We start from the raw sequence: 25,198 nt of genomic DNA, 5'->3' as shown, positions 1-25,198 counted from the left end.
GTCAATTTTTTTTCGTTTTTCTCACTAGCTTTAATTGACTTTTAACATTTAAATGGATTTTCATATTTAATTTTATTGTTTAAAAGTTATTTTTTGTTTAAAAAGTAGTAGTTAAACCTGCTGTAGATACAGTCGAATCAATAGTTGTGGGTTCTGATGTAGTTGATTCGCCAGTTGTCAAAGATGAGGTCGAGGTTATGATAGATACTGTTGTTGGTTCGCCGGTCGTCAATGTGGTGGAGGTTGTCGAAGTAGTTAAAGCTACACCTGTAGTGGTTTGATCTCCAGTTGTTGTTGTATCACTTGTAGAGGGTATTGATGTGGTAAAAGAATCTCCAGATGTGGTCGAGGTTGTTGAATCTCCACCTGATGAAGATCCACCACCTGTTGTAGAAGTGGTGATTATAGAAACTGTTGTGGGTTCACTGGTTGTAGATGTTGTTGATTCTCCACCTGTGGTCGAAGTAGTAGTGATAGATACTGTTGTTGATTCACCGGTTGTCGAAGTAGTTATTACTACATCTGTAGTAGAATGATCACCACTTGGCGATAGAGTCGTTGTGGGTTCTGATGTAGTTGATTCGCCAGTTGTCAAAGAGGTGGTAGTAGAATCACCAGATGTGGTCGAGGTTGTGATAGATACTGTTGTTGGTTCACTGGTTGTAGATGTTGTCGAATCACCGCCTGTGGTTGAAGTGGTGCTAGATACTGTTGTTGGTTCACTGGTTGTCGAAGTTGATGAATCCCCGGCTGTTGTTAATGTAGTAGAGACGGATACTGTTATAGGTTCACTGGTTGTTACAGTCGAGGTTGTTGAATCTTGACCTGTTGTCGTAGAATCTACGGATGTAGTCGAGGTTGTAGAATCCTCACCTGTGGTCGAAGTTGTTATTGCTATACCTGTAGTGGAGTGATCTCCAGTTGTTGCTGTATCACTTGTTGTTGGGACTGATGTAGTTGCATCACTGGTTGTTAATGGGGTCGATGTTGCTGAATCTCCACCTGTAGTAGAAGTGGTGATTATAGATACTGTTGTTGGTTCCCCGGTTGTAGATGTTGTTGAATCTCCTCCTGTGGTTGAAGTAGTAGTGATAGATACTGTTGTTGGTTTACCTGATGTCGATGTGGTAGAGGTTGTTGAATCTCCAGTTGTAGAAATTCCACTTGTAGTAGAAGTAGTTATTGCTACACTTGTAGTAGGATGATCGCTAGTTATTGGTGCAGTTGTTGTATCACTTGTAGTCGGAACTGATGTAGTTGATTCGACAGTTGTCGATACAGTGGTTGTTGAATCTCCGCCTGTTGTTGGTTCACTGGTTGTCGATGTTGTTATTGCTACACCTGTAGTGGATTGATCTCCAGTCGTCAGTAGAGTTGTTATCGTGTCACCCGTAGTTGGTACCGATGTAGTAGAATCGCCGGTTGTCAATGTAGTCGAGGTTGTTGAATCACCACCTGTTGTAGTAGAATCTCCGCCAGTAGTTGAAGTGGTGATAGATACTGAGGTTGGCTCATTGGTTGTAGAGGTTGTTGAATCTCCACCTGTGGTAGAAGTGGTGATTGATACTGTAGTTGGTTCATTGGTTGTAGATGTTGTTGAATCTCCACCTGTGGTCGAGGTTGTTGAATCTCCAGAGGTGGTCGAGGTCGTGATAGATACTGTTGTATAGGTTGCTGAATCTCCAGCTGTGGTAGTTGCTGTTGAATCTCCAGCTGTGGTCGAAATAGTTATTGCTACACCTGTAGTAGATTGGTCACTAGTTATTGGTGCGGTTGTTGTATCAATAGTTGTTGAGACTGATGTAGTTGATTCGCCAGTTGTCAAAGAGGAGGTAGTAGAATCACCAGATGTGGTCGAGGTTGTGATAGATACTGTTGTTGGTTCACTGGTTGTAGATGTTGTTGAATCACCGCCTGTGGTCGAAGTGGTGCTAGATACTGTTGTTGGATCACTGGTCGTAGATGTTGTTGAATCACCAGATGTGGTTGAAGTAGTTATTGCTACACCTGTAGTGGAGTGATCTCCAGTTGTGGATGTATCACTTGTTGTTGGAACTGATGTAGTAGAATCACCGGTCGTCAATGTGGTCGAGATTGTCGAATCACCAGATGTGGTCGAGGTAGTGATAGATACTGTTGTTGGTTCACCGGTTGTTGAAGTGGATGTTGAATCTCCAGATGTGGTCGAGGTTGTTGAATCTACACCAGTGGTTGAAGTGGTGCTGATAGATACTGTTGTAGACTCACCGGTTGTCAATGTAGTAGAGGTTGTCGAATCTCCACCTGTGGTTGACGTGGAGGAGATTGTTGAATCACCAGATGTGGTCGAGGTTGTGATAGATACTGTTGTTGGTTCACCAGTTGTAGATGTTGTTGGATCTATACCGGTAGTTGAAGTGGTGATAGATATTGTTGTAGAATCATCGGTTGTCGATGTTGTCGAATCACCAACAGTTGTTGAATCTCCACCAGTGGTTGAAGTGGTGGTAGATACTGTTGTAGACTCACCTGTGGTAGTTGCTGTTGAATCTCCTCCGGTGGTTGAAGTAGTTATTGCTACACCTGTAGTGGAGTGATCTCCAGTTGTTGATATATCACTTGTTGTTGGAACTGATGTAGTTGACTCTCCAGTTGTCAATGTGGTCGAGATTGTCGAATCACCAGATGTGGTCGAGGTAGTGAAAGATACTGTTGTTGGTTCACCAGTTGTTGATGTAGTAGAGGTTGTTGAATCACCACCTGTTGTAGTAGAATCTCCGCCAGTGGTTGAAGTGGTGATAGATACTGTGGTTGGTTCATTGGTTGTAGATGTAGTAGAAGCTGATGAATGGCCACCTGTGGTAATAGATATTGTTGTTGACTCACCGGTTGTAGATGTAGTAGAGGTTGTTGAAACTTCACCTGTAGTTGAAGTAGTTGTAGATGCTGTTGTTGGTTCACCGGTTGTCGATGTGGTTGAGGTTGTTGAATCTCCACCTGTGGTCGAAGTTGGAACTGATGTAGTTGACTCACCGGTTGTCGATGAAGTCGAGGTTGTTGAATCTCCACCTGTGGTCGAAGTAGTAGAGGTTGTTGAAACTTCACCTGTTGTAGAAGTGGTCATAGATACTGTTGTTGGTTCACCGGTTGTCGATGAAGTCGAGGTTGTTGAATCTCCACCTGTGGTCGAAGTTGGAACTGATGTAGTTGACTCACCGGTTGTCGATGAAGTCGAGGTTGTTGAATCTCCACCTGTGGTCGAAGTAGTAGAGGTTGTTGAAACTTCACCTGTTGTAGAAGTGGTCATAGATACTGTTGTTGGTTCAACGGTTGTCGAGGTTGTCGAATCTCCAGTTGTGGTAGAAGTAGTAGTGATAGATACTGTTGTTGGTTCACCGGTTGTTGATGTAGTCGAGGTCGTTGAATCACCACCTGTTGTAGTAGAATCTCCGCCTGTGGTAGAGGTAGTGAAAGATACTGTTGTTGGCTCACCGGTTGTTGATGTAGTAGAGGTTGTTGAATCACCACCTGTTGTAGTAGAATCACCGCCTGTGGTAGAGGTAGTGATAGATACTGTTGTTGGTTCACCGGTTGTAGATGTTGTTGACTCTCCACCTGTTGTCGAAGTTGTCGAATCTCCGGATGTGGTCGTGGTTGTTGAATCACCACCTGTTGTAGTAGAATCTCCGCCAGTAGTTGAAGTGGTGATTGATACTGTTGTTGGTTCATTGGTTGTAGATGTGGTAGAGGTTGTTGAATCTCCACCTGTGGTTGAAGTAGTTGTAGATACTGTTGTTGGTTCACCGGTTGTAGAGGTTGTTGAATCTACACCAGTGGTTGAATCAGATGTGGTAGAGGTTGTTGAATCTCCACCTGTGGTTGAAGTAGTTGTAGATACTGTTGTTGGTTCACCGGTTGTAGAGGTTGTTGAATCTCCACCTGTGGTCGAAGTAGTAGAGGTTGTTGAAACTTCACCTGTGGTTGAAGTGGTGGTAGATACTGTTGTTGGTTCACCGGTTGTCGAGGTTGTCGAATCTCCAGCTGTGGTCGAAGTAGTAGTGATAGATACTGTAGTTGGTTCATTGGTTGTAGAGCTTGTTGAATCTCCAGATGTGGTCGAAGTAGTAGTGATAGATACTGTTGTTGGTTCATTGGTAGTAGATGTGGTAGAGGTTGTTGAATCTCCACTTGTTGTAGTAGAATCACCAGCTGTGGTCGAGGTTGTAATGGACACAGTTGTTGGTAAACTTGTAGTTGAATCTCCACCAGTTGTCGATGTAGTCAATGTTGTTTGACCTCCTGTTGTGGCACCTGTTGTGTCTGTTGAGTTTGTTGAAATTATCTCAGTTGTTACATATGTTGTAGTTCCAGTGGTTGATGAAGTTGAGGTTGTAGTGGGTGCTGCTGTTGAAGTAGTAGAACCAGTAGTTGAAGATGTTGATGTTGATGTTGAAGTTGTAGTGCTAGTTGTTGATGTAATTGGTTCAGATGTTGTACCAGTAGTTGAAGATGTTGATGTTGTTGTAGTTGTTGTTGTAGGTGTATGACCACCAGTTGTTGAACCACCATCACCACCACCATCATCACCACCATCATCGTCATCGTCATCATCACCACCACCACCAGGTCCTCCACAAATGGCACCACCAATACCGCCTATACCGCCAATACCGCCAACACCTCCACCTGATGAAGATCCACCACCTGTTGTACTTGTGGTGGTTGAGGTAGTTGAATCTTGACTTCCTTCACTCTGACTCTCACTGCTACTCTCACTGCTACTTGAATCTTCTTTGGTGTACTTGAATGTTGTGGATGCACTTTGAGATTTGAAAGTAAGTTGAACAGATACTTCTCCTTCATCTTCGTTTCTGGGAACTGTACAGCTCACCGATGATGAAGATGAAACTTGAATACTTGAGCATGGTTTTCCACCAACTGTGATTGTGGTCGAAGAGGAATCAGATGAAAGACCAAGATTTGATCCAGAGATACTGACTGATGTTTCTTGGTCATAAGGACCTTCATCTGGTGTGATCGATGTTATCTTTGGTGCATCATATGAGAAGTCATTGTTTGTGTTACTTTGTGAATTGCCAACCTTGATGTAAAGTGCAATACTGGTACCTCCACCTTCAGGAACTGTAAATTTGATGGTATCAGTTGATTTCGATGTTGGTGTAATCGATTTCGAGTTGAAGTAGACAGTCACTGTTGCATCGCCATTCTTAAAGTTCTTTCCGGAAACAGTCATCTCAAAGTTACCATCGACAGATCCAGAGGTGGGTGAAATCGAATCAATCTTTGGATCACCATTGTATGTATATTTAACATTGGTTTCATTTGATTTCTGACCATCCAATGTTACACTAACGATTTGTGCACCATTTGTATTATATTCTGGAACATTACATTGAATTCTTTCTTTGTCATTCAATTTTGATAGAACAACGACACTCTGACACTCACCAGCATCTCCAATTGTGGCTGTAGGATTTGAACCAAAGTTGATTCCATTAATTGTGACTTGTTTCTTTGAGGATTGTTCACCATTATCTGGAGAAATAGATTCGACAACAGGAGCATTATAACTGAACAATTGATTGTTCTCTGAACTCTGAGTACCAACAATAACCTTTATATTCTTATCTTTACCTGTTCCAGATGGAATCTGACATTTAACAGTGTTAAAGTCTACCCATTCCACTGATTGACATTGTTTGTCGGCAATCGATACTGAATTGTTACTATCTTGTGTTTTTTGATTGACTTCTTGAACGAAATCACTTGGAATAAAGTTTTCACCTTTGATTGTTATCCAATCACCTCCAGATGGATTTCCTTTGTATTTGGTATCATCTAATTTTGGAACTAAAAAAAAATATATTTAATCAGATATTAATATGAAATAGTTAATTTTCATTTTTCAAATTTAATACATTACTTTTATAGGTGAATTTGGTTGTGGTAGATTGATTTCCAACAAATAATAATAATTCTAAATCTTTTCCAATACCAGATGGTGCTGAGCAAATGATCTGTGATGAACTTGTCCAAACTGGATCTTTACAGACATTCTTGTTAATTGTGATGTTTGAATTCTTTGGTTCAACGTTTTCAGGAACAAAGTTTGAACCTTGAAGAGTGATTGATTCACCACTTGTCTTTGAATTAGTTACACTGCTAATCGAAGGTGCTATTCATAAATACAAAAAGTATTAATTAAATAAATTAAATTATCGATTGAAATTGAGTGGATGTTTGTTTAACTTACCAATATAATCAAAAGTTGGTTTATCTTCAGTGGTCTGATTTCCAACAAAAAGTGTTACATTCAAACTCTTTCCAATACCTTTTGGAATCGTACAAAGAATCTGAGTATCACTACTCCAAACAATATTATTACATGCTTGAGTTCCAATTGTAAGATTAGAGTTTCTTGGTTCAACATTCTGAGGTACAAAGTTTGTACCTGCCAAAGTAATTTGTTCACCATCTGTTTTGGATTTAGAAATACTCGATATCTTTGGTTCTATTTGGAAAAGAGATTTTAAAATTAATAATTTCATTAACAAATAATTATAATTAATTTCTATACATACTGTTGTAGTCAAAGTAATGTTTCTGATCAGTTGTTTGATTTCCAACAAAAAGAACAAAAGTTTGATTATTTCCAATTCCTGGTGGTACATCAAATTTAATGGAGGAAGAACTTGTCCATTCAATATTCTGACAGTTGTTGTCATTTATCGAAATATTTGAATTCTTTGGTTCGATGTTTTGTGGAACAAAGTTGGTTCCTTCAATGATAACTGAACCTCCTTTTGTATCGGTTGTCACATTATTCTTGATGGTTGGTGGTAAATATGAGAATGTTACATTATTATTGGTTGATTGTTGGTCTCCAACAATAACAGAAAGTGTTAAGTTCTTTCCAATTCCTGCTTTAACAGTACATGTAATATTATTCTCATTGATCCAGTTAATATTATCACAAAGATCATTGAAAATCGTTACATTTGATTTGAAAGCATAAATATTGGCTGGAACGAAATTATCACCGATAATCGAAATAATCTCACCATCTGTTTTACTCATTGTCACATTATTTACATTTGGTGCTATTTATTTTATATTAGTATGTATATTAGTGTTATTAAAAAAAAAGAAAAACTTACGATTATAAGAGAATGTTGTATTATCAGTATTGTTTTGAGCTCCAATAGATACAGTTAATGTTAAATTCTTTCCTATACCTGGAGAAGCAGTACAATTGATTGTGTTTGATGAAATCCATTGAGGTGATTGACATTCAGTTCCGTTGATCAAAACAAAACTTGAATTTCCAGATGAAACATTCTTGGGAACGAAATTGAAACCTGATAATGTGATATTTTGACCAATTGTATCTGAATATGAAATCGATGATATATTTGGAGTATTGTATGAAAAGTTAAAGAGTTGTGTTGAATTTTGACCACCAATGAAAAGTGATATTGTGTGATTTGCACCGATTCCAGGTGGAATTTGAGCAGTCACCAATGTTGAATTGACAAAAGTAATATTGTTGAATAGATATTGTGCAATACTGGCATTGCTGTATGTCAATGGTCCTTCAAGATTATAAATATACTTATCTTTGTATGTATATGCTGGATTGGCATTCAAGAAATCAATTGTTTCATTGATTTCATTTGGAACGAAATCAAAACCAATAATTGAAATAAATGCTCCACCATCTGTATTACTTTGGTTTTCAGTGACATTCAAAATCGTTGGACGATTGTATGAGAGTGAGTCATTGATGATATTCGAGAAATAACCATAGTATGATATATTCACTGGAATATTATGTCCAATTCCAGGATTGATATCACATCGAATACAATCAAAGTTGACAAATGAACGTGAGGATGAATTCATTGCGATATATGGGTCGAAATCACCATCGTAATATGGATCTGCTGGCATAGGCATAACGTTACCGTCTTTGTCAGAGTAGGTCAAATTGTAGTAACAGAATTCATCGACATCACATTCAAAGTTTAAAAGTGAAAGGAACATCGTGATATTAGGGAATTCGTAACCTTGTGGTCCAAGATCTTTTCCAATAATCCAGAAACTACTGGTCTCTGCGGTTGGTGTGTTGTTCGAATGTAAAACTTCGAAAATGACGGGTTTATCATACTTAAATATTGTTGATGCAGTATTTGATTGTTGACCTTCTACCATTATGGTAACTGGATTATCACCTACGAACGGCGGTATCTCACAAACTGCTGTGTTATCATCGATTCTTGTGGTAGTTGAGCAAGTTACACTGCCAATGAGCACATTCATCGCACCATAGAGACCGAATGAATTTCCAGTTACTGTCATCTGTCCACCTCCATAGGTTGGTGATCGATCGACAGAGATTGAATTGATAACAGGTGCATTGTAATCGATGGTGAATTGACTGTTCAAATCTGAAGTCTGATTTCCAACTAGGACGGAAACTATTCTTCCAACACCAGTTCCATTCGATGTGAAAATCAATAGTTCTGAGTTTCCAGATGTTGAGAATGTTTCAATGTTGAATTGAATATCTCCAACAAATAAATTTGTGTCATCGTTGGTAAATCCAAAGTTGTTTCCATAAACTGTGATCTTTTGTCCATAGGTCTTAACTGGACTGTTGGTTGATAATGAAGTGATAACTGGTTGATTGAATTGGAATACATAATTATCGAGTGGTGTTTCATTTGGAAGTTTAGTGTTAATATTGAAATAGGTGATTGGTAATGTTCCAACACCTTGACCAACTTGACAAATCAATTGAGAATCTGATTGACTTTGAATCGAACAGTTCTTTGATCCAATTTGAACTTGTACTCCAGTTTCACTGAGTTTTCGACCAATCAAAGTGATTGCATTGTTGTTTGAATGTGTTGGTCCTGTGTTTCCAGTGATCGATGTCACAATTGGACCTGATGGACAAAGTGATAGGACTTGTCCATTGTCAAATGATGATTCATCAACAATATCGAATGCACAAAGATAATTCTTGTATGTGATGATTGTCAATCCTTTGGTTGTTTCTGTTTTGACAAAATATGTTGAAACTTCATTGTATTTGATCATTTTGTTGGCAATGTTGATTTGATTGACCAAAACTCTTGTCAATATCTCCAAACCTTTTGGTGTGACTGGATATCCATTTTCGATTTGGAATTCACAAAGTGTTGGATCTGCAACTTGAATCAATGATTCCAATAACAATGAATTGTTATAGAGTGAAACGAATGAAGATGAATAGATATTCGATATTCCTTGATTGTCATTCCAATTGTTTGTTGAAGAAGATGACCAAAATGAAACAAATGATTGAATTTCATCGATCGTTGGCATTATTAAGTTATCGATCGATGATTTACAAACACCTTTGGACTGCAATACATTTGATAAATCTGTTGAATTGCTGACAGTTGGTGGATTATCAACTTTACAATTGTTACATTCGAATATATTGTTATAGATCATGATGGAACGAGCATGTGGAATTGTGAGAGTGTTCCAAAGTGGAAGAATATTGAATAAATATTCTGAAAATATGAGAATATCTGAATTCAAAGAGTTGTTTTGAATTGTTTGGAGAATGTATTTGAAATCAATTTGATTTCCATAATTATTATCACTGTGTGGTGGTCTTCTGAATGATGGATTGAGATAATCATCATTCTCTTGATCAACCAAATCCCAGAGGTATGATGTGATCCATCCTTGTGATAAAATTGCATTTCTTCTTGACATTCTTGAACTTGTGAAATGTTCAATATCAATCAATTGTTGATTTCTGTCTCTCATTGATTGAATCATTGAAATTGGTAAGTTTGGAAGTGAAAGTTGTCTGAGTTTCATTGAAATGAAATTGATCATTCCTCCCAACAATGCTGATGATTTTGAAAGTTCAAGTATGAATCGAAATTCAATTCTGGAAGTTCGACACTTGAAGTTGCACTATTTAACTGCAAAATCAAATCATAACTGATTGCACGGAATAATGATTGAACATCAAGTGTATTGCTGTCTATCTTGATTGGAATATCATTGTGTTGATTTAGAATTGCAATACCATTGCCATTTAAAATCAATTCAATATTTCCAAGTGTTCCAAGTCCAAGATTATCTCTGACTTTCTTCACAATTTGGATCAATTTATATGCAACGATAACATTATTACTTTGGATATTACCATTGGTCTTTGCAGTGAATGATCCAGAGATATTATATGTTGAATATGATATTGGTGATCCATTGGATTTGACTGTGATTGAACTGTTTGTATCTTGAAGTATCAAATTGAAAACAGGTGTGTAACTTCCTCTGAATGAGAATATTCCAACTGAATCTGTTGGATTTACTTTGATTTCAGAGTATGGAGCTGTGATTGGACAGAATATTCCAAAACATCCTGAATCTCCGACACTGAGTTTGGTATTGGGTAAAATTGAATCGATGTTGTTCAAAATCATTTGTAAATCATTGTTATTGCTTGAATAGGTATTGTCCAACAATAATTTTGATTTGATTGAAATGAAGAATTGATTTTGAATTTGATTTTCACATTTGGGAGTTGAACAATTTTGTTGTTGATATTTGAATATTGATTCAACAAAGAATTCACTTGAGAATTGATTGATCACACAAACTGCAATTCCACCACCAAACGATGTCTTTGATGAATAATCACCAAGACAAAGATGTGTATCATTGAATGCAATATAACTTTTATCGATATCTGATTTCCATTGTGATATCTTGGTCGGAATGTTATTTTGAATGATAAATTCAGTTGGTAACTTTACATCAGTGATTGCATTTGCACCTGATGGAATCTTGAATTTCGATGGCAATGTGATTGAAAGTGGTTGAATTCTTGTTGGTGTAAAGATATCATTTCTGAATCCAGCAGAAATAAAGTATCCTTTTGACCAATCTTTACTTGTGAATGAATTGGTTGTGCTGTCAGTAAAGAGTGATGAGAATATGTTGGTTGTAGAAGTTGGTGTGAATCTGTTTGATGAATAGATGAATGGTTTCAATGATTGAATTCCATTCACAAAATCAGATGAATCAATGAGTGAATGACACATAAATGAATGACCAAGTGAATAATCATCACCTTGATTCTGAATCAAATGGTAGTCATTTGGAATCCAACTTGATGGATGACTTGAAGGTGTTTTGAACAATCCATTTGGAAGTGGAACTGGGAATCCTTCCATTGAATGTTTAATGTGGAAACCAGGTGAATATGTAGCATTGAAGAAAGTGTTTGCCACAAAGATACCTTTTCCAAGTGATTTATTTAGATTTCCGTATCCATTGATCGAGAGAGAAAGTTGTCCACTGAGATCATCAAACCATGGATGATCATTATAAACAACATATCCATTGGAACTTTCGGATGAGCTGATTGCTATTTGGTTCAATGTTCGAGCCAAACATCCGGTAGTTGAGTTGATAGATGGTAGATATTTCATATCTTGAGAATCACTATCCACATAGATGTACGATTGTGATTGTGGGATCTTTCTTACGAACCACCAGGATACAGATGCGCCCTGTGTCGACAAACAAGAAAGAGCACGATCGACAACAGTGAAAACAGTGGTATTGGAATGAAGATGTCCAGAATAGAATAGGACTTCGTATCTACCGATTGGAATCATCGATGAAATACATTCGATACTGGTATCTGTCTTTGTAGTCACATTGCATTGATAGGTCAAAGTTGGAGTGGTACCAACAACTTCTTTTTGGAATTGAACCTTTCCATCTTGATAATGGCTGAATCCATGGCCAAACAATGTAATGGTGAATGTACTAGTGCTCTGATCACTGAAGATTACATAATTTGGCGATACATAATTGACTGGCAAAGGATACATAAACTCGACATATTCTGTGTTGGAAATAATATCACCATTCTGTATATTGATTGGTAAAACACCTTGAGTTGTAACATTTGAGAGAATACATTGGATCTCTGTACTTGTTACGGTTGAATCATTCTGACATTGATAGGCTCCAACAGTTATAATCGAAAAGTTTGATACAAAACCTGAACCACTGATAGTGATAATAGTATTGGTTGCATATAGATCAGTAACATTTGGACTGACACCAGTGATGATTGGTGTTGGATCAATGAATGTCAAAGCATAGGCTGCAATTTGATCTGGAGAGTTACGAATGACAAGTGGATAGGTTCCTTTTGGTAGTGAGGGTGTCAACAAGTAAACTCGGTTCAAATTGATCTCGAAAATTCTAACTTGAATATCGTTGATTGTTACATTAGCACCAAACATTACTCCAGAAGTTAGGACTAAAAGTGAAATTTGTTGATGGGAATAGAGTACGGATGGACTAATTGATTTAATAACAGGGGTGATTGGTAATACTTGAACACTAACTTCGTTGGAATCGAAATTATTGTTGGTTACACGCAATTTGTATGTATTATTCTGTAGGATCATTCCATCAAAGAAAATAAATGTTAAACATGTGATTGTAGTTTCATTCTGTTCCAATACTATACATCCCGATACTGTAGAGATATCGTAGAAATTGTAACCTGTCAATGTAAATGTTGTCTGGGCAGAGTAGTTCATTGATTTTGGTTGGAAATCGGTGATGACTGGTACACCTGGAAGGAATTCCAAGTCTTTAGAAACCAACTGAGCACCCTCCACTTGTAAAAAGATAGATCTAATTCCAATTAATCTTGTTACATTGGTTGTAAATATGATTTCAGTTGTTGATATACTTATGAGTGGGATAAATACATCGTTATTTGGTGAAATTGACAACTGTGTTTCATCAACAACAAAATTGGTACCAGTTAAAGTTACATTGGTAGCAGTGGTTGAATCAACCTGTTGTGGGTCGACATTAGTGATAACTGGTGTTGGTTTATAAACTTGAAGATTTATGATATTCGATGAGGAAGGACCGTTGTAGGCAATGATATCTTTTACTCCAAAGAATGGCGATAATGGTGGAATTGATATGATAAAATCAACATCATTCTCGATATTGTCAACTGTAAAGGTGAGATCTGGAATTTCATTGGGCGATCCAACGGCGATAACTGTATGACCGACAAAGAATCCAGTACCAGTTACAGTGATAATAGAACTAACTTCATTGGTAATGAATGTTGGTGTTATAAAAGTCAATACTGGGGATGGGAGGTATAGAAGTTGAGTGGTTGCCGATAGATTATCACCAGAGTTGGTAACAGTAATATTTTGAATTCCTTCGGGAACTTCGTTCGATGTGAATACAATTTGATTTGGTGTTATCAAGGAGATAGCGGTTTCAATCTCACCATTGATGAGTACGCTGGATATTCCTTCTTGGAAACTCGAACCTGAGATGGTAATAAGTGTGGAACCAGCCGTGTTTGCAATCATTGGAGATACCGATGTGATATTAGGCTGTGGTGAACTGAATGTGAATAGGAAGGTAGCAGATGTTCCAGTTGATAGTCTGAGTGTTACTCTAACATCTCCTATGTATGCATACATTGTTGGTTGGACAGTGCATACAATGGAATTGAACTGAACGTTACTATCGGGAATTGGACATCTGAAGTTAAAGTTGTCATCAACAGAGAGTAAACGTGAATCGAATCCACTACCGAGAATGGTAATAGTTGTTGCATGGGTGGTTATCATCGATGATGGAACTACAGAGTCAACGGCGATGGTAGATGACATAAATTCAATGGGATAACGTCCGATATTATCAAAGACAGTTATCTCTATCATATATGTACCAACGTTATTTTGTACATTTGGAGAATTGATAATCAACGTATCGTAATTGATATTCTCAATGACTGGACAATCGTACACTTCAAACATACTGATTCTAACTTGCACGGTTGGACCGTAAAAGTTTGTACCTGTCAAAGTGATTTGAGTTACATTTTGATTTGGTACGGCTGCAGGCTCGATGCGGTCAATGGATGGTGTTGGCCATTGTACTTCAACCATCAATCGTTGGGATTCAAATGACGGACCGTTTCTAACATAGATTAATTTGTTACCTGGAACCATGAGTTGGTCTGACAGCCTGAATGAAATGGAACCATCTGGATTTATATCGTCACCAAAGACAGTCTGTTCTAAACTTGGGTTGTTAACATCTGTTATATAGACTGTTGTGAATTCACGTAAAAATCCTGAGCCGTAAAGAGTGAATGGAACAAGAATATGTAGATATTGGAAATTTGGATCAACGGCAAGTAGTTGCGGAGTGGGAAGATAGGTAACATAAAAGTATATAGCCAACAGTGGATTGTTACCATTGATAACTTTAACTTCGTGACCACCAGCTGAAATCTCAGGATTTGTTGAAATCGTGAATACGATCTCGTTTAGCGTGATTGACTGTACAATAGTTTGGACTGGAAAAGCATCTGGAATACTGACAGTGGTAACACCATCAAAGAATCCTGAACCTATGACGGTAACGGGAATAGATCCATCGGTATTCGCAACATAAGGTTGAACCGCAGAAAGGTATGGCATTGAATTTAAATAGGTAAATGTAAAGGTGGCGGAATCTCCTGGATAGAGGTTCATAATGGTCACTGTAATGTCACCCTCCAACTGGTCGGGAGGTGGTTGAACCGTACAGATATACTGATCTCGCATAATAGCAACAACAACGCAATTGAAATTTGGATCGGGGAGGAAGCTAGTGATACGTGTATCGAATCCACTACCTTTGATGGTAATAGTCGTTGCGATTTGGTTCGGCATTGACGATGGTAACACTCTATCGATTACAATGGGTGGTGATTCATAGTTGATAGTACCATAGACATTACCATATTCATTGGCAACAACAAGTTGTTTAGATCCAAACTCTTCCAACTGCGGAGCAATACATGAAATAGTGGTGGCAGTATAGGTGTCCACAGGACAAGGAACGGAACCTTTAACCTGTGAAATAATTGAAACTGTAGTGCTTTGATCGAAATTTGTACCGGTAATAACAATTAAAGTGGATTGGATATTGACAACTGTACTTGGATTGACGGATGATATGGTTGGAACAGGTGCTACTATTTCAACGGGTAGTGGATTCTGTGTGGAAAGTGGACCGTTGTTGATTGCCATATACTTTGTTCCAGCAGTGATAGTATTTGGTAGTGTAACATAGGTTTGTACCAATCCATTGGCTCCTGCTGGATCAACTTGGTGGGCAATGTAGTATTCAATGTGATCGGGTGCCATAATAGCAATGATGGAATATGCTGCAACAAAACCATGACCAACAATTGTAAAGACTGTTCCACTTCCAAGATTAGCAGAAGTTGGATTGATACTGGTGATCGATGGGAGTGGCATGTATTTCACAGTGATTTGAGCAAATAGATTATCACGAGTATTGTATACTCGGCATGGGAAGTCACCAATTGATGGCAAAGGAGTGGAATCGAAAACGATTTCTGTTGGTGAAATCGATATGATATTAGCTGTAATACCACCGGTTGTCACAGTTGTTACTCCTTTTTGGAAATTGGAACCTGTCAATGTGACTGGAAGTGATCCATCAATGTTTACTGGGTTTGGATAGACTGAATTGACAACTGGCTGAGGTGACATAAAGGTGTAGGAGAAAGAAGTGACACTGTCTGTCAAACTCTTGAGTGTTACTGTTACGGTACCAACGAAATTATTGGGTGGTGGCTGAAGATTACAAACCATATAGGTATAGTGAACATCGCTGGAAAGCATTGCACATCTGAAATTAAAGTTATCGACGACCGACAATATTCTGGCGTCGAAACCACTACCGTGAATGGTAATTACAGTGGAATGAGTATTAATCATTGCGGGTGGATCTATTGAATCAACGACCAATTCTGGTGATTGGTAGAGAATCGAGAATGAACCAGAATTTGCAGTGTTACCATTGAGAACTTGGACAGTCTTTTGACCTGCCTCTGCAACCTCTGGACTGTTGAAGATAATTTTCGTGCTGGTCAATTCTACAATTGTACAATTGACAGGACCAGACGCGGATTGTATCAACACAGAAACGTATCCAACCATGAAACTAGATCCTGTTATTGTTACCTGTGTAGATTGGACATTGACAACTGTACTTGGATTCGACAGATGATATGATTGGAATAGGTTGTGCTGTTATTTCAACGGGGTAGTGGGTTCTGTGTGGAAAGTGGACCGTTGTTGGATTGCCAATATACTTTGTTCCAGCAGTTATAGTATTTTGGAAGTGTAACATAGGTTTGTACCAATCCATTGGCTCCTGCTGGATCAACTTGGTGGGCAATGTAGTATTCAATGTGATCGGGTGCCATAATAGCAATGATGGAATATGCTGCAACAAAACCATGACCAACAATTGTAAAGACTGTTCCACTTCCAGCATAAGCAGAAGTAGGAGTGATACTGGTGATCGATGGGAGTGGCATGTATTTCACAGTGATTTGAGCAAATAGATTATCACGAGTATTGTATACTCGGCATGGGAAGTCACCAATTGATGGCAAAGGAGTGGAATCGAAAACGATTTCTGTTGGTGAAGATCGCATATGATATTAGCTGTAATACCACCAGTAGTTACACTTGATACTCCTTTTTGGAAATTGGAACCTGTCAATGTGACTGGAAGTGATCCATCAATGTTTACTGGGTTTGGATAGACTGAATTGACAACTGGCTGAGGTGACATAAAGGTGTAGGAGAAAGAAGTGAGCACTGTCTGTCAAACTCTTGAGTGTTACTGTTACGGTACCAACGAAATTATTGGGTGGTGGCTGAAGATTACAAACCATATAGGTATAGTGAACATCGCTGGAAAGCATTGCACATCGGAAATTAAAGTTATCGACAACTGTCAAAAGTCTGGCGTCGAAACCACTACCGTGAATGGTAATTACAGTGGAGTGAGTATTAATCATTGCAGGTGGATCTATTGAATCAATGAACAATCCTGGTGATTGGTAGAGAATCGAGAATGAACCAGTATTGACAGTGTTACCATTTAATACTTGAACAGTCTTTTGACCTGCCTCTGCAACCTCTGGACTGTCAAAGATAATCGATGTATTGGTCGAATCTAAAATGGTACAATTGACAGGTCCAGAGTCGAATTGTATCAAAACCGATATGTATCCAACCATGAAATTAGATCCGGTTATTGTTACCTGCGTAGATTGTATGTTGGTGACGGATTGGGATGATATCGAGTCGATGGAAGGTGTAATGCCTGTATAGGTCAATGGCATTGGATTTGAAACTAGACCAGCGTGCATTACAGTAATTTGTTTGGCTCCAACAAAGTTTTCTGGACGGGCAGAGAATACAATGGATGTTCCTGAGACTGTGTTACTTTGTACTTGGGAATTGCCAACCATAACAGTCATTAAACCTGCTACAAAACCATAACCATTGATAACAATGTTAGTTGTATCACTTGCCAACTTGGACGATGGACTTAACGATGTGATGTTGGGTTGCGATGGTTTATAGACGATTTGACTAGGTGATCCAGTTCTTTGGCCGTTGGTCACCAACACTTGGTTGGCACCCAGACTTGCAGGATTCGGTGGATTAACAAAACCAAACATGAGATTCTTGGAAGCGACAGTCATTTGTACTTGAACATTGTTAATAGTTACTCGGGTAAAGCCATCTACAAATCCAACACCTGAAATTTGGATCAGTGTAGACTGGTTGTTGAGAGCGGATTGTGGGTTGATAGAAGATATACTGGGAAGAGGTGATCCAACATTGAAAAAGGCACCATTGGATGAAGAAGTTGGTGTTTGGACAATAAGTTGATAACTACCTTCATTCTGAAAGAAATTAGGTGGTACTGTGAAAGTCAAGATGCTCGGTGAGACATAGGTTACCTGAGGGAATTCCATACTAGTTTGGAGGACACGAACTCTTGGATTGACAAAAAAGTTACCGGTGAGTGTAACCTGAGTGGTTTCACCCATTATGTAAACGTTTGGAGTGACCGAGCTGACTATTGGTTGCATTTGAGGATAGTTAACCGTGACCATGACAGTGTTGGTTACACCTGTGGATGTTCTGATATTGAGTGGCAACTGTCCATAGTTGGAAACAATAGTACACGTCGCACTCATCATTAGTACATTGGCATTGCCAGTTAAACATGGAGTGTCACCAATGAATAATCTATGACCGGTACCTGTCAATCCAATTGCATTTACACTGATAGTTGTTGGTGTATTATATTGAATGGTGGTAGGGTTGAAATTAAGTATATTTGGGAGGACAGGCAAGACATACAAAATAGTATTTGCATTAGCGGTTGAAGATAAAGCACCATTGATAACCAAAACAGGAAGGCTGGAAGCAGCACTTGGTGGAACTTGACAAGTAATTGTATGTCCGGAATTGGATACTGTCGGACATGGTCTACCACCAATGGTAACTTGCGAAAGACCCGTAACAAATTGATTACCAACGATAGTAATATATGGCGATGTATTTACCTGGATAGCACTTGGATAAATACTTATAACATTTGGTGGATTGGCTAAAATTGAACAATAATATATATTGTAAATTAGTAAAAGTTTTACTTTGTTCGAAATAATACAAAATGTTATAAAATATTGAACTTACTAACAAATCTAACTTGAACTGCATTAGAGAATTGTCCATTACTTTTAACTTGAAGTTGAGTGATACTATTAAAATTGGTATTACGAAGCTGAGTGGCTTCACAAATGATCATTGTACTAGTGGGGGATTGGCTGAGTGGACAAGGTTGATTGTTGACCATAACCGTATAGGACAAAGCAAAATATTGTCCATAAATTGTAATGATTGGGCTTGATGTTGAAACCAGTTCAGGTAGAGTCGAAAAAATGAGTGGAGGTGGTGCAGCTATAGATAAAATAATATAATATTAATAAAATGTAGCTTTTAAAAATAATACAATAATGTAAGATAATAATAGACTTACTGGCAATATAATTTAAAGGAAATTGATTGGAATTGACGTTTCCAATTCTAATAACGATTGGTTGGCTTCCAACAACATTGCGTAGGGGAGCATAACACAATACTGTAGTTGAATTTATAACATTGTAACCATTACATGATAGACTTCCGACTGTAATCTGAGATCCACTACCACCAACAAAGTTGGAACCAGAGATAGTAACTATGGGAGTGGTATCAACATAGATACTACTTGGATAAACACTTGTTATTACAGCTGGTATTGCTATATATTAATAGTTTAAAATTAATAATTAATAAATATTATTTGCCAATGAATTATATATTGTTTTATGAATAGCTATTAGACATACGTGTCATTACTAATGTAGCAATATTTGAACCGATATCTCTGGTGAATACTTGTAGAGGTGCATTACCAAAGTAACTGGTTGGAGGTACATTGCATTCGATGAATGTACTGTTGAGTTTAGTGGTTGTTGCAGCCTGATTATTGACATTCACTATGGTTGATCCATCAAATCCTGTTCCGGTAATACTAAAAAAAGCATATTGATTGACTACCGTACTTGGATTTACACGGGTAATTGTTGGTGCTATAATATTAATAATTGAAAGAATGAATGAATGAATGATTATTCGTGGGTATAAACTTTTAATTAAAAACTTACGAGCAAAGATTGTAACAACATTGGATGATTGAGCTGAATCGGCATTTCCATTGGTGATAACTACTTGTTGGATACCGGGAGTGTTGATCGCTGGAGAATAACACCATATGGTATGTCCATTGTTCAAAACGCTTGGACTGCTACATGGTAATCCACCGATCGTTGCTGTAGTTAGTCCAATCTCGAATTGACTACCACTGATAGTAACCTGAACAGATGCAGAAGTTACGATATAATTTGGATAGATACTATCATAGGTTGGTGGCATTGCTTATGAAATTTCATAAATGAAATAATATATATAATATAAAGTAGAGTGGAGTAAAGTAATTAATAACAAATAAAGATAAATCTATAACCTATAAACCATTATGAACATACGTGTCATTTTGATTACATATGGAGATGAGGTAAAACCTCTACTCTGTACGGCGACACTGGCATCACCGTAATAGTCACTTGGACTTGCATTGCAATCGATGGCTGTACTGGTTATGCTTGTAATCTCACAGCTCTGACCATTTAGAGTTACTGTTGCTGTGGCTGGATCAAACAGAGTTCCGGCAATAGATATATATGGGAATCTATTTATTATTACATTTGGTATGACCTCACTTATAATTGGTATGGCCGCTAAATTTGATTTGATTTGATACAATTTTTTTTTTTTAAAAAAATAAAATTAAAAAAAAGTGTTAATAAAAATGTGAGTGTGATAGAAGATCTTTCTTTGATCAAATCAACTATTATTATAATCAAAATTCATAATACAAACGGGCAGCATAAACTAAATTAATATCAAATAAAAATAATATAGATACTAAAAATAAAATGAATGTTTGACTTTTCATTTTACAATTATTTTTAATTCTTTCCATTCTTTTCTTTTTTTTTAAATAGAAATAAATATAATTATAAGTTTTATTATATTATATATTTATCTATTTGAGAATGAAATGTGAATTTATTAAATCTTTGAAATGTTTTGTTTTGTTTAGTATTGTTGTTTGATGGTAGACCATGGTTTCTTAATCGGTGAGTGCGACCTTTTAAATAATAACTAATTTAAATCTAAATCAAAAAACCTCAAATTAAATCAATATTAATAAAAAACAATAAATTATTGACGAGTTACGATCATAGTAAGATCCTATTGATCTTGATGTTCGATCGCAAAAAAAATGACTAATATTTGCGAAATATTGGATTTTCGCACTTCATTTTGATAGGCTTTTATCTGTTGTTGATAGTTTTCTTCAAAGAATTTTTCACTTTTGAAAAAAAACTAATATCTTTCTTTTTTTTTTTTTTTGAAAGGTCTTAATTTTTATAACCCAAAAGTAATTAGTTATATTTTAGCAATAATGGTATTTGATACGATTTTAAAATAATATTTATCAAAACTTTAATTTATATGAATGATACTTAAAACAAAAAAATAAATAAAAATAAATAAAAAATGATAAAAATAAATTATCTTTAGATATTACAAAGACGAGGCCCTTATGAAAAAGCCAAAAAAAAAAAAAACGAAAAACTTTTTTTTAATTTAAATTTTCTAAAAAACGAATAAGCTAATAAGATATTATTATTGATAAATAAGAGATGAGTCAAACAGACGAACAACAAAAAGAACAATCTACTCCTACAGCAATAGGAGTAGTAACAGCCGCAGTAGAATCACAACCAGCAGAACCACAAGATCCAGTTACCTTGGGTGAATCAGTGAATCCAACTACCAATGACAACCTAAAAGAAACAAAAGTACTTAATTGGATGAAAGAGATGTTGAACAAAGAGATAAAGAGAATTAAAGATCAGGGTGCAAAATGTATTCCATTTGAAGTATGGTTTGTTATGAATCTATTATTAGGTTTTTAAAGATAGTGATTAACCAAATCATTCTTTAATACTATTTTAAAAATAAATATATAGGTTAAAAACACAGGTATTGTCAAAGAAGATGGACTTGTTATAAATAGATTAGAAGTAAAGACAACATTCAACTTTGATCAAGTCATCGAAATTTTAATATCGGAATCAACTGAATGTCCACATAAGAAAGGTTATCATTTTATCAATGTATGTTTTATTTACAAATAGAATCACTATCATGTTTATACTAATTATAATTCAATTCTATTAGGTATTGTTATTTACTCGTAAACCAGTTCCTTATATCATTCCATATATCTATTTAAAGACAGAGGAGAACAAACTTACAGATTGGGTATTCATGAATGATCTTCTGGGTAGAAGTCAACATAAGATCAATCAATTCGAGAATGTATAAATTTAAATCTAAACAATCTAAAATACAAATACATTATTATATATATTTATAATTATAAATAATCGTATTTTATTTATTTTATTTATTTCGCTTATAGTTCTTCTTTCATTGATAACTCTTCAAACAAATCTTTTTCATTCTTTTTTATGAGTTCAATGAAATCTCTTATTCTATCAGTTGAATTTAAACTATCTTGTAATTGTTGTTGATTATTATTATTGTTATTGTTATTGTTATTGCTATTGCTATTGCTATTAGTATTATTACAAATATTATTATTATTATTATTATTGATATTTGATGATATTCTCTTCTTTTGTCTTTCTTTAACTAATTTATAATTGAATTGATATAGAAATATGATGTAAAAGAAATGGAAACAAGAGAAATCTGGCCACAGTACATTCAGAAAATTGGTGCTACTAAAACATGATTGCCACAGCATGAAATCGCTCAGACGATACTCGCCAGACGTTCTAACCAAAATATCTAGATCCTCTTCAATATATAAACACTTTTCAAACAGATTCTGATCGATATCCTCTGTCCTAATAACCTTATCCTCCACACCCTTCGATAGTGTCCTCATCGAATGTAACATCTCTTCATGTGAAGTATATGACATACATATATTTAACAATGCCCTTTAAAGTTTTAAAAACAAACATAACATAAACAACAAGTTAGAGTTGGCTAATCAGTCATTCAATCTATATAACTAAACTATTTAACATACTTTGTATTTGATTCGGTTGCTTTAACAGCTTTTGCCAAGATGATTTGTGTTTTCTCGGGAATGTGGGAGATGTCACCGACAATACGAATTCTGACACCGAGTTTCTGAAGTTTGTGTGACCGAGAGATGACCTCTCCGAATTTCTGGTTGGCCAATTCCATTAGGTAGTTTACTTCGTGTTGTGGTCGCTTGAAGTTCTCTATGGAGAATGCATAGACACTGATGATCTGAACACCCAGTGCCAATCCCCACTGACACAGATCCAGCATCTTGGTGAAACCTAGCTTGTGACCTTCAGACGTATCGATATGTTGCTTTCGTGCGAATCTTCTATTGCCATCCATAATCACTCCGATATGTCGTGGTATAACACCACACTGTAAAATAGATGAAAACAAACTGAAATTCTTTAAATACAACCAATCATTTACATTACTATATATATTATTAAAATAACTTAAAATTCCACCATTATTATTATTATTATTGTTATTATTACTATTACTATTATCTTGTTGTTGCTGCTGTTGTTGTTGTTGTTGTTGCTGCTGTTGTTGTTTTAAATGTTTCTTTTCATCTTTTGAATTTGATTCTATTACTTTATTTGTTTTTCTATCTATAACATTATGTTGTATTGTTATCAATTTATTCTTTGTTGACATCTTTTGAAGTTAAGAATGACAAGAACAACAATTAGACAAACAAAAATGACAATCGTGTTATTTTTTAACAAAAATGATGAGGTCGATTAAAAAAAAAAAAAAATTAGTAAAAAAAAAAAAAAAGTCAAAATTTAAATGTTTCAAAAGGAAGTGATTCGGGTTAAAGATGGTGAATCACTTTTTTTTAATTATCTTTTACTAAAACATGTGCGGATCTGCAAAGATTATGAGTCATAATCAGATGATTCATCAAAAGTACATACATTCTATTTAGATGAGCAATCTAAAAATATAAATAAATATTTGATTTTTTTTTTGTTTTGTTTTTTAATAATTATACAAATTACAATAAAAATTAATTTATTCTTAATGATTATGATTATGATTATGATTCCATTATGTTTGTATCTTTTGTAATATTATTGTTGTTATTATTGTTATTTCTTAAATTGCAAAAATGTACAAAAGAATTTCTAACTGATTTTATAAAACCTGATAAATGACTTGTTTCATTCAGTGTGTCTACCAGTGTATTGATATTGGGAAGGTTCGGTTCGCATCTGACCAATCTATAGCGATCCGATTCACAATCTATCTTTACTGAAAACAAATGATCCGGGTTTAATCTATCTATTAATTTATAATTAAATTCTACACCATCTATATAAATATATATACAATATAAAGTTAAAAGTTATGTTAATGATGTTTATAAGTTAAGTTATAATATGATCAAATTTAAATAAGATTAATCTTTACCTTGTGAAACTTTTATATCCAATGCTAAATACTCTCTAAAAAATTCAAGATTCTTGTTGATGAAATAAAGTTGTTTGGTATTGTCGGATTCTGTTTGATTTGTTGATTGTTGTTTCTCGTGTACTTCTCTCTGTTCGTCGCGTATCAATCCAGAGAGATGTTGGACTGTTGGTGGTAGTTTATCCTGACGTTCTTTCAACTCTTTGATTTGATCTATAAATGATTGTATATCTGCACGTTGTCTTTCGATAACTTGAAATAGTAATAATTGCAAAGAAAAGAGAGAGATTGTTAATAAAATTGATTTCATTATTATGTAAAAATATATATATTATTAAACATACTTTGTTTTGAATGTTCATCTGCTTGTTTGAAGAACAGTTCTTCATTGTTTAGATTATCGATCTTCTCTTTTAATTTAGTTGTACTGGTAAAGTGTGATATCTTATTCTTTCGAAGAGTGTCGAGATGCTCCGATTTCCACTGATCGACATTATCTTCGATTCTTCGCATCTGATTGACCACTTCCTCTAAGAATGACTCTGGTATATCTAATGTTTGTTGTTGCTGTTGCTGTTGTTGTGTTGGTCTTTGTGATCTTGTCATTTGTGAAGATGTCATCATCATACTATCATAAGTATTGTTATTATTATTATTGGTTATTGTTGTACTATTCAATAAAGACGCAGTGAATGGCTGTTGATTTCCCATGGTCGAATGATAATAAGATTGTTTCATATGATTATTATTCATATTAATCTGTGAATTGAAATTGATACCACTATTATTAAAAGCTGACATCTTTAATTATATATATAATTAAATAAATATTACAATTTAATATTAAATTTAATGTGCTTAATCACTGAAGTTGTAAAAATAAAATTTAAATTCAAAAAAGGCGCCAATGTTTGCAATCAAAGATTTTGGGCGGGAACAACAATCAGTATAATAAAAAAATGTGCGAAATCAATATTTAGGAATCAATAAATGTTAAACACCTATCTTGATATAACTATGATTTCATTTTGTTATCGATCACTTGAAGAGCTCGCACTTTTGTTTTATTT

At 35.7% G+C, this 25,198-nt stretch overlaps 4 protein-coding genes across 4 annotated transcripts; 1 reads left to right on the top strand and 3 right to left on the bottom strand.

Moving 5' to 3' along the window:
• Window positions 1-97: 97 nt before the first annotated feature.
• On the bottom strand, window positions 98-9,837 carry PPL_09791 (uncharacterized protein; the record flags this gene model as incomplete). The annotated part of the gene is made up of 5 exons (XM_020580581.1): window positions 98-5,850; window positions 5,924-6,175; window positions 6,254-6,511; window positions 6,582-7,100; window positions 7,158-9,837. 5 exons carry the CDS (start codon window positions 9,835-9,837, stop codon window positions 98-100), a joined length of 9,462 nt encoding a protein of 3,153 aa, XP_020429168.1.
• A 56-nt stretch (window positions 9,838-9,893) lies between these two features.
• PPL_09790 (uncharacterized protein) lies at window positions 9,894-20,556 on the bottom strand (the record flags this gene model as incomplete). Its single annotated transcript, XM_020580580.1, has 11 exons — window positions 9,894-16,118; window positions 16,250-16,578; window positions 16,617-16,767; window positions 16,838-18,248; window positions 18,327-18,576; window positions 18,666-18,929; window positions 19,009-19,272; window positions 19,361-19,603; window positions 19,679-19,948; window positions 20,060-20,311; window positions 20,535-20,556. The coding sequence occupies 11 exons, from the start codon at window positions 20,554-20,556 to the stop codon at window positions 9,894-9,896; spliced, it is 9,681 nt and encodes a 3,226-aa protein (XP_020429167.1).
• Window positions 20,557-21,283: 727 nt separating this feature from the next.
• PPL_09789 (uncharacterized protein) lies at window positions 21,284-21,971 on the top strand (the record flags this gene model as incomplete). The annotated part of the gene is made up of 3 exons (XM_020580579.1): window positions 21,284-21,523; window positions 21,614-21,760; window positions 21,825-21,971. The coding sequence occupies 3 exons, from the start codon at window positions 21,284-21,286 to the stop codon at window positions 21,969-21,971; spliced, it is 534 nt and encodes a 177-aa protein (XP_020429166.1).
• Window positions 21,972-22,062: 91 nt separating this feature from the next.
• On the bottom strand, window positions 22,063-24,929 carry PPL_09788 (uncharacterized protein; the record flags this gene model as incomplete). Its single annotated transcript, XM_020580578.1, has 8 exons — window positions 22,063-22,301; window positions 22,485-22,615; window positions 22,708-22,926; window positions 23,125-23,319; window positions 23,633-23,652; window positions 23,971-24,029; window positions 24,129-24,380; window positions 24,473-24,929. The coding sequence occupies 8 exons, from the start codon at window positions 24,927-24,929 to the stop codon at window positions 22,063-22,065; spliced, it is 1,572 nt and encodes a 523-aa protein (XP_020429165.1).
• Between the last annotated feature and the right edge of the window lie 269 nt (window positions 24,930-25,198).

The sequence above is a fragment of the Heterostelium album genome, assembly GCF_000004825.1.
Source record: "Heterostelium album PN500 unplaced genomic scaffold PPL_scaffold11, whole genome shotgun sequence".
Classification (NCBI taxonomy): Eukaryota; Evosea; class Eumycetozoa; order Acytosteliales; family Acytosteliaceae; genus Heterostelium; species Heterostelium album.
Note: the sequence above shows the minus strand (reverse complement) of the source record. Positions and strands in the feature narration are given on the sequence as shown.